Source organism: Musca vetustissima, unplaced genomic scaffold (genome assembly GCF_032173495.1).
Source record: "Musca vetustissima isolate MV318-11 ecotype Yass unplaced genomic scaffold, APGP_CSIRO_Mvet_v1 utg20399, whole genome shotgun sequence".
NCBI classification, from domain to species: domain Eukaryota; kingdom Metazoa; phylum Arthropoda; class Insecta; order Diptera; family Muscidae; genus Musca; species Musca vetustissima.
In genome coordinates, this window is record NW_026881917.1 from 161,704 (window position 1) to 172,255 (window position 10,552).

A 10,552-nucleotide genomic window follows, 5' to 3' on the forward strand; every position below is an offset into this window, starting at 1 on the left:
ATTTTTTTATTATTTATAAAAAAATCTTTGAAAAATATTATTTATTGGCCCAAAAGATAACAAATGAAGTAATCCCTCCGGCCCCATTTTATTGTTCACAAAGAAAAAGGAGGGAGACTTTAGTTTAATTAACATTTGATTGCAAATAAAGCATGCCGTCGTCCGTAGTCGCAAATAGTCCGTCCCCCACATGCCAACCAAACCAGAAAAAAAGCACGCCAATGATGATGAATTTCATAGTAAATATTATTAAATGCTTAAATAAATATTTGACCAATTAAATTGAAAATGAAAACAACTAAAAAAACAGCGCCGCAGAAAAAAAGACAACACAGATATTATCACTGTTGTTATTCAAGCGAAACTATGATACGCAAAAAAAAATATTTTTTAATATAAAAAAAATAAATTTATATTGAAAACCTATTTTTTAATATTTTTTCAGTAGCCAAAAGAGGCGTAGATTTGTTAAATTTTTTAAGTAGCCCATAGGGGCGTGAATTTTTTAAAAATAGTTTTTAAATAACCAAAAGGTGCGAGGATTTTTTAAAAATATCTATTAAAATTATTTTTAAGTATCCAACAGGAGTGTAGATTATTTAATTTTTTTGTTTTGATTTTTGAAAAATATGTTTTTAAGCAGCCAACAGAGGCGTGGATTTTTTAAATATTTTTTTTCAAATGGCCAACAGAGGATTGTATTTTTTAAAAATGTTTTTTAAGCAGCCTACTAGAGTTGGGCGATCTAGTTCACGTAGCGGATTGATCTTTCTCGTTCTTTTTTTAAAAAAGGAACTAGTTCCACAGATCTCTCAATCGGAAGATTGAATGACTGTGAGTCCCCTCGAGGAAGCTCGTCGGCTATCTCATTCCCTTCAATGTCACTATGTCCTGGAACGCAACATAAACTAACTATCTGCAGTATATCATTCAGAGCGGACTTGCAATCATGAATTGCTTTTCAGTTTATAGTACGCGACTTCACCGCATTAAGGGCCGCCTGAATATCGACATATATAGTCACCGGTCCCGTCATGTCGTCGGCAGTAAGTGATTTTACTATCTCGGCCGCTTTCTTGATTGCAAGGATTTTTGCTTGAAAAACGCTACAAAGATTGTTACGTTTATATGAGTTATATGTTTCTAATTCCCTACTGTAAAGAATGACAGGCCTGGCAGAGGTAATGAGCCACTAGTCCCTACAACCTGGCGTTATGTTTAGGATGCCAGCATGACCATAGTTGAGCGATTTCAAGGCATCCGTTTCCCTAAGCCTCAGGGCACACCTGGCCGCCTGGAATTTAATCAGAATGTCCAATGGTTGGAGATTCAGAATTGCGTTCAAGGCTGCCTGCGGTGTACTTCATTACGCTCCGGTGATCAGAATTGAAGCCTGTACTAAACTTAATTTTGTCAGCAGCATCTTTTTGTTGACCCCCTGCCACAAAACAAGGCAACCATAAGTAAGAATGGGTAGGACGATCGTCATATACAGCCAGTGTATTATCTCGGTCTTAATCCCCAGCTCTTACCTACGAAGTTCTTACATGAGTAGAGTGCCAGCAGTCCTTTCTTAGAGCGTTCCTCAAGAAGGATGGTGCCAAGGTATTTTGCTTCTTCAGAAAGGGTTAGAGTCACTCCTCCCAGTGATGGCAGTCGGAAACTAGGAATCTTACGTTTCCTAGTGAAGAGCGCCAATTCTGCCTTAGTGGGGTTTACACTTGTCGTAAGCCCAGCTAGACGGGGTTGAAAGGGTACCCTCCAGGATGTCTGCAATTGTCATTAGAAACTTACCCCCCAACCAGCAGGACTACATCATCGGCATAGGCTACAACCCTTATCCTGAGATGATTGAATTTCAGAAGTATCTCATTTATCACCAGAAGCCACAAAAGGGGAGATAGTACTCCTCCCTGTGGTGTGCCTCTGTTGACAGATTTCCTCACGGAACTCTCTCCTAAGGATGAGTTGATAATTCTGATTTCCAGCATTCTATCAATCCATTCCGTTAGAAGTGAGGGGATACCTGTGCTTACGAGAGCAGAATGTATGGCTTCCAGCTTCACATTGTTGAAAGCTCCCTCAATGTCGAGGAATGTCAAAGTGTAGCCAGAGGACTCCATATTCTTCTCGATGCAACCAACCACCTCATGTAAGGCTGTATCCACTGATCTGCCTTTGATGGGATTTTTTCTAGGCGTTAATTTTTTAAAACATTTTTTTCCACTAGCCAAAAGAGGAACAGATTTTTTTTAAATATATTTTCATGTAACCAAGACTGGCTTTAATTTTTTAAAATATCTTGTTTTTTTAATAGACAATAGAGCGTGGTTTAAAAAAATCCCAATTTTCTTTTGTAAGACGCCAATAGGACCAAATACCTATACACTGAGACCTTTAAAATACATCAATACTTTATTTTGAGGCTTACGTTAGAGTTCTGAAGCCCCAAAATGCCATCTCACAGTTACATCAGTCTCAAGATCTCCAAGAAAATAATTTAAGAACAGGATACATACAGAAGTTCTCCTATTGATAGGCAAGATCACAGTTACACAAAACCTTTTTTAAGGGGTAAAAACTCTCCAGATATTCCCCTAAGAACCACAACGATCTAGAAAGCCTTCTGAAGTTATAGTTCGTATAGCAGACCCTCATTCTGACATGAATAAATGTCCGCAACATCTTCTAAGAACAGACAACATCCAGAAAATACACCTCTAGAAAACCTCTAAACATATTACCTTACCAAAAGACTTCCATAGGAGTCCACCAAAAAGTAGTGTTTCTATAGAAATCCTCATGAACATTTTTTTGAAGGTCTTCTATGTATATAAGATATTCCGACCAGTAATCCTCCAGAAGTTTGAAAATATTTCCAAAAAGTGTTTTACCTATAGAAGTCCTCAAGAAAATTATAAAAACTTCAGAAAGTTATATAAGTTCCGAAGAACGATTTACATTAACGAAGAAGTCCATACTTCCTAAGATATAGGCCACAATAGTTCAACTGAAGGTCACAAGCAACTTAGATGGTACCTCCAGAAGCTTCGATGGGCTTCTGGAGGTACCATATGAGACTATTGTTTAGACCACATCATATATTCTCTCTGTAGAAAGTCCTGTAGCATCTTAGAAGAACTTGGGGCTCTAGGAGATATTCGATAGGTTCTTCTATCCCTGGAAAAACGCCCCTTGATATCTTAAAAATCTTGTGAAATGGTTTTTATTCGGCTAACTTTTTAACCTAAAATTATACTTTCAAATCGACTAATAACTTGTTGTTCTCCTTTGCAGGAAGAAGTACAAGCCGAAGCTGTTGCCGTTGGTGCCATACTCTCCGATTATCAGCGGGTTCGTGTGGAAAATGTTTGCAGTCGCTTAAATTTGGTATCACTAGCCTATCTATGGAGGAGAGATCAGACTGAACTGCTACAGGAAATGATTGATTGTCAAGTACATGCCATATTAATAAAGGTGGGTATTCCGCAAATATATGCCAAAACATACGATATATCTAATCCAAACACTTTTCGTAATTTTTTATAGGTAGCAACATTAGGTTTAGTTCCTGATCGTCATTTAGGGAAATCTCTAAGAGAGATACAACCACATTTATTAAAAATGCGTGATAAATACGGTTTGAATGTATGCGGTGAGGGTGGTGAATATGAAACATTCACCCTAGACTGCCCGCTATTCAAGCAACGTATTGTGGTGTAAGTTGTTGTTTATTCGTAGCTTTAACTCTTTACTGATTTTTTATTTCTGTTTTCTTCACAGGGAAGATGTTCAAACTGTTATTAGCTCAGCCGATCCGATCTGCCCTGTGGGCTATATAAATTTCACCAAATTATCGCTACAACCCAAAGAACCGCAACAGAGCTGTGATGTATTTGTGAAAAAATCTCTGGACTATATAAGTGACCTCAATGAATCGACATACAGTGACCTCAGTGATCCCGATCTCAGTGAAACTGAATTGGAACTCATCGAAAAGGAGACACGCATGCGTGAATCTCTCAGCCAGAATGAATTGATATCGCGCAGCAATTCATTTGGTCGACATTTGGCCACCTCATCATCACCCATACCGATTGTGACGAAGAGCGCAAGCGTTGATGAACAGACACCATCTTCGTTGCTCTCCTCGTCGGCTGCTCTGTGTGCTGCCTCATTGCAGGCCGGTAGTTTTGGCCCGCCACGTCCGTTGGGCAGTAGCACAGCAGCAGTTTGTGGTAGTTTGTCATTGGCCATATCGTCAATGGCGTTAACGACTACAGGCGGTTTGGCGGGTGGTAATGCTGGTAGCGGGATGTCATCATTGGCTGGCGGTGGTGGTGGGTTGTTGGGAACACAACCACCGAGTCCATTGAAATATGAAAGAGAATTCCGTCCATTGAATAATCGACCAATGGTATCGATAAATAATAAAGGCTGGATGTGGGTTGCTGGTATACAGGGTAGGTTTCAGCTTTAGGAAAAACCTACCAAGGAGAATGAGTACCTACTCAGAGGAACTCATTTTTCTTCATACTTGTTTTATATTTGCTTTTTATTGATCCCAGTTTTCCTTTTTCTTCCAGGCTGTGCTCCCACCCTAGAAGAGGGCATGCAAATTGCCATTAACTCCCTACGTTCCTTGGCCATCGAACACAATTATGAAATGACTAATTATTGTTATATAACTCTCTATGTGCGTTCCATTAGTGAATATAAAATCTTGAATCGTATTTACGGCCAGGCTGTAAATTTCCAAAATCCACCAACACGCGTCTGTGTGGAATGTCCATTGCCAGAAGAGTGTCATGTTATTATTGAGGCCATAGCTTTTAAATCGCCACAACGTCGTCGTGCCACCATTTCCATACAAGAATCCGAGACGGCGGAGTCCGCTGATGTTATGAACAGCAGTTGTAGCAGTAGTTCAAATGAGTCCTCGCTCTGTAAACGGAATACAATGCATGTACAAAGTATATCACATTGGGCGCCAGCCAACATTGGACCATACAGTCAATCCACCAAGGTAACAATGGCAATGGAATTTTGTTCTATTGGTTTTACTTACACCCCCCATTTCTGTGTTCTTTCTTTCATTTGGTTTTGTTTTTCTTTTTCTGTTTACAGATTGGTGAGATTACCTATATATCTGGTCAAATTGCTTTAGTACCTGGCAGTATGACAATCATTGAAGGTGGCATACGCCCTCAATGTAAGTTAGCTCTACGCCATATCTCACGTATTGCCAAGGCAATGAATGCCCAGGGCCAGCTACGTGATGTCGTCCATGGCATATGCTTTGTAACACATCCAGCCTTTATTGCCGAGGCCCGACGCCAATGGGAACGCCGTACAACAAATGCCATAATGGATTATATTGTGGTGCCAGCATTACCACGTGAAGCATTGGTGGAATGGCAAGTGTGGGCACATACACACAATGATCGTTTTGAGTGTAAGTAGTAATAGATTACTTTCATTGGGATTAATAATGTTCATGGGGTCTATTTTATTTATTTTCTTTTTTGCAGATGAAGAGACTGGTTGCTCAATTAGTGATTACACGATATCAATAAGAAGACGTTGGAATTATGAAAATAATTGTGCTGCTATTGTTTGTTATGTATCAACAGGTGAGTAAACATTTTCGATTATGAAAAAGAAATCAATATTAAGAAATGGGGAATTGAAAAGGATAGCATTAAAATATCCTTAAGGGGTTTGTAATAGGCTCTGGGGAATATAATGGCTCAGAAAAATCGGGAAAATTCAATTGAAAGAATACATCTCACAATTTTAATCGTCATGAGCTACAATTAAAATGATATTAATATATCCTTTCGGTGGGGTCCAATTGATGCGGATAGTGGAAAGAACAGTGTATTTATTGGGAAAATACGAATAATATAACCGGACAGCCCGCGTATCTAAAGGAAGGGTCTCGAGGAGAAAATGATCAATGATCTCCTGCTCTAATAAGGCGACATGTTTGGTGTCTTCAACCCTCTAGGTTGACTACCTAATGCTGGTGTTTTATGTGACCTCGTGCTTATCAGTGTATATTTGTAGGCAGGGTACCGTCTGCATTCGAAACTGGGTTTTAGATTTAGTTTTTAAATCCTTGCCATCGACTTTTGATGGTTTCCACCAAAGCCAATATTGCTTACTAGTTGACATATGGGACGAGAAGAGGAGAATTAACGAATGCCACTGTCATCAGCGATTTGCCCCTCTGGTAAGAAAGGGTCAACGATTTTCGCTTGATGCATATCATCTTCCAAGGTTGTTGGGAACCTGGGTTTTAGATTTAGATTACAAATCCTTTCCATCGACTTTTGATGGTTTCCACCAAAACCAATATTGCTTTCCAGCTGACATATGGGACCATACGAGGAGGAGAATGCATGAATGCCACTGTCATCAGTGACTTACCTTCTAGTAAGAAAAGGTCAACGATTTTCTTACTAGATGCATATCATCTTCCAAGGTTATTGTTGTTGTAGCAGCCCTATTGCTTTTATACAATAAGCTGAAGTGACAAACGTTGGCCGAGTAACATTCTGGTCGTTTCGGATCGTAAACCCCTCTGTCGTGAAAACGATCACCAAGGTGGAAGCTGTTGGTTGGCCATCATATTTAGACAACAAACTGATGCCAATGGGGGTAATGGAGTCTCGAGTGTGTGTTCCAGTGGTGCTAAGAGTGAAAGGGGGAAGGTCTTTGAGAAGACGAATCTATTGGCAAGCCTGCATAGGAACCTTCAGGGTCAGCTACAAAGGCTGTTTTGGTAGTGGCCAAGATTGATCCTAATGGAAGAATCGGTGAGAGTCATAAGTCGCTACTCGACCGTCGTCTGAATCATGAACGGCAACAATTTAATGTGATTATCCTGTATAAAGGGGTCAGAGGGGGTAATCAACTGTGAAATTAAGGAGTCTGCTGATTACCTTATTAAGGCTTGAGACACGATATCTTGCCTTGGGGAAGTAGGACTTGGACACTTTGATACGTTAAAAATGCGTCTCATAGAAATAATATTGGTTTTAGACCCCATGTTTCTTTGGACCACATCCGTTTCAGTTAAATTGGAGTCTGTCTGTTCGGCTTAAAGTTGGAAGATGGGACCCACCGGCCAACAAAAATAGGTAAAATTGTTGGTTAAATATTTAAGCTGGATTTTTCGCATTTCTTGAAGGGTGTAAAACATGTTTACAAAAAGATTTCCACATATGTTTTGACATATACACGTCACGACTCCATACCCATAGGGGTATTTTCATGGTCTGATTTTCCATTCAAAGAGGCTGTAGTTTGACATTCCTAGTTCTGGGTGGATCAAAAAATCTACCACTATTTGGAATTACCACGTGTACAAAATGTCCCATCCCTCTTTCGGTATGAGAGAAATATGGGGAGAAAAAGATAGAGACGAAATGTATTTTCAGAAAAAGAACAAAAAACGTGAGCGGGACCAAATCGCGATGTACAAAGTCAGAACAAAGTCCGGAAATTTTACCAACGAGTAAACAAACACATCCTTCTGTACAGATGAAGATGGAAACCTGGTGACAGATACAGATAGCGTGTTGAGGATCTGGAAGGATAATTTCTCAAAGGTTATGGTATCAAATAGTAACAGTGAAGAAGATACCCCAGAACCAATAAGTCTATACCACCTAGCCAAGATGAGGTCAGAATAGCAATCTATCGGCTAAAGAATAATAAGGCAGCAAGTGCCGACGGGTTACCAACCGAACTATTCAAGGCCGGTGGTCCCGGAGCATGCACCAGCAGGCAAGGTGGCAGGCGTGTGACCTTTTTAACATCCTGCTGGAAAAGGTCATATGAGAGGCAAAGGTAAACAGAAATGGCACTCTATACACCAAACAGCATATGTTACTTGCCTACGCCGACGACATCGACATAATTGGTCGAACATTGCGAGCGGTAACAGGCAACAGTTGCAACTATGGTTTACGTAAGCAGGTCTTGGGGTGTTTGATAGAAAAATTATCCGAAAGATTTACGAAAGATTCTGCGTCGGCGTCGAATGAACCACGAGCTTTTCCATCTATTCACGGACATCGACATAGTCAGTCGTATCGAGCTGTAGCGGTGGCTAGGCCATGTTGTGCGATTGGATGAGGATGCCCCAGTCTAAAAGTCATATAAAAGCGAACCTACTGATGTTTCACGCAAATAGAGGACGATATATCAAAGCATGATCTTTCAAATTGGAAAAACTGCGCATATGATCGACGCGCCTGGAAATCTTTTTTAAGTCCGGCCTATAGAACAAATATTCTGTCTCGAGTCTGCTAAGGAAGGAAGTAAATTAGGGAATTGTTTATCAATTATTTAAAACGAGTACAAAACTATCTTCACTCCAAATGCTGTAATGCCTGAGCTAATGATTCGACATCGATCAAATTTAAAGGTTAGGGGTTAGATTTTACACCAGCAGCGAAACGAATACAAAACTATCTTCACTCCAAATGCTGTAATGCCTGAGCTAATGATTCGACATCGATCAAATTTAAAAGTTAGGGGTTAGGTTTTACACCAGCAGCGTCATTCATCTATGTTTCAATTGTCCTGTTCATTTTATTGGAGAATCTCTCAAAATATATTCTCATAAATTTTCTTAAAAGGGCATCAATTGAATTATTTGTCCTGAAATTATTTTTAGTAGTGGTGGCGGGTTATTTGTTTTGTTATTGCAAAGTAGTCAGGGGTAATGCCAGTTTGTTGTTTTTTATAAAAGCAACAATTTATTATTGGTGAAAGTATGACACTGTCCACCAGGGGGTAAGGCAGGGGTGACTATAGTTTCGGATCTCGCCACTGATCTTCATCAGATCCCTTTGTTTTTGGTGGGGATTTTCTCCACCGAAAGACATAAAAACGTCTTTTTACTTATTTAAACATTTTTTTCTTTTTGTTTCCCATTTTAGGTATGGCCTCCTCGACCACCCAACTAACCCAATTATCCGATGATGTCCTCACTAGCCATTGTCGTTTGGCACAAAATTTAACCGCTGAAAATATTGAAGATATTGTTACGTACGTTGTTAACCGTCTGCTGAAAGACTATCCATTGGCGAAGAGTAATGAAAATTTAAATGTCACCGCCAATTCCACATCTTTGAATAATGGCTCACCGATAAATGCTGCCGCCGGTAATAGTCCACCAACCATTGCCGTACCAGCTATACACCTAAAAGTGTTCTATCAAGTAACGGCAACGCCATCTATTGATTTACTATTGACAACCCTAAATGATTTTCGTGATAAATATTGTAAAACGGCCAATATAGCTTTTACGGTTATACCAGCATGCAGTTTAAATAATTTCAGTACTTTTCTTTCCATTTGTGGTGTGAGACATGAATAGAAGAGTAAAGAAACAAAATAAAGAGTAAGAAAATAAATTTGAACCATGAAAATGAAACAACAGCAGCAAGCCAACAACATTGATGGGGAGGATTCAGAAACAAGTCTCTTTGTTACAAGTTTTTTTATAATTATAATTATTATTAACTTATTTCTATTATTGTTTTTTTGTTTGTAATTTTTAATAGCCTATTAGGATAATAAGCGATTGTTTTTTGTTGCTAATTTTTTCGGACCAAAATCAAAGTTGATAAGAATCTATAAAGAAACACAAACAAAACCGTAAGATTATATGAGGACTTGAACATGTTTCAAATACAAAAGAATAAATGGAAAATAAGAAAAAAATAAAATAAAACCAAACCATTTTGATATAAACAATTTATTAAGTTGCTTTATTTTGTATACAACCTGATCTTTTTTTGTAATTTTTGCCTCCACAATTTACAAATTTCTCTACAAATGATTTTTCTAGGAAAATTTTTATTTGCTTTCAAAAAAATATTTAAAAAATAAAGCAAAAACTCTCATATTTGAATTTTGGGCTTAACAACAACTAAACTAAACTCTATACTATTGCCTATGTGTCATAAAAAATTTAATACTCCTGATAAGAAAAAAAAAACAAAGAAATTAAAAAATAAAATAAAACACAAAACCCTTTCACCATTGTACTTCAAAACGATATTACTATTCTATACATAACTATGCATGTAATTATTATATTCTATATATAGATTCTTAGAAATCTTAACAAATACCACATACCAATATATATATAAATATATATTTTTGTGCTGCACTTTAATAATACAAAACATGTACACCCTAGTCTAATGTCTTGAGACTATCAAAAATTCAAAACTTTTTGTTGAACATGAAGAGAAAAACAACAACAACAATTTACAAATACTATACATTTATCCTAATTTTTTTACAAAACAAAAAAACAACTCACCTGAACGTAATGGATTACAAACATACATACATACGTAGCTATTGTATAGTTGTAAGTTCAATCAATGAAAACGAAACGGCAAAAGATGATGAAGAAGAAGAACATAACGCAAAATAATAAAAAAAACTTTAATTGTTATAATAATAATAAACAAACAAACAAATATTACAAACTAATTCATTGTGTTCCCACTATTTTCAG

At 37.9% G+C, this 10,552-nt stretch overlaps 1 protein-coding gene across 1 annotated transcript in view; it reads left to right on the forward strand.

The window, feature by feature from the left end:
* The window catches only part of LOC133327995 (uncharacterized), a 30,708-nt gene extending 21,314 nt beyond the window's left edge, over positions 1–9,394 (forward strand). The window contains exons 3-9 of the mRNA XM_061536545.1: positions 3,298–3,477; positions 3,550–3,719; positions 3,784–4,463; positions 4,587–5,026; positions 5,128–5,455; positions 5,532–5,633; positions 8,955–9,394. Of these exons, the coding sequence (XP_061392529.1) occupies positions 3,298–3,477; positions 3,550–3,719; positions 3,784–4,463; positions 4,587–5,026; positions 5,128–5,455; positions 5,532–5,633; positions 8,955–9,394 (2,340 nt within the window). The remainder of the gene's footprint in view (positions 1–3,297; positions 3,478–3,549; positions 3,720–3,783; positions 4,464–4,586; positions 5,027–5,127; positions 5,456–5,531; positions 5,634–8,954) is intronic.
* The last annotated feature ends 1,158 nt before the right edge of the window (positions 9,395–10,552 follow it).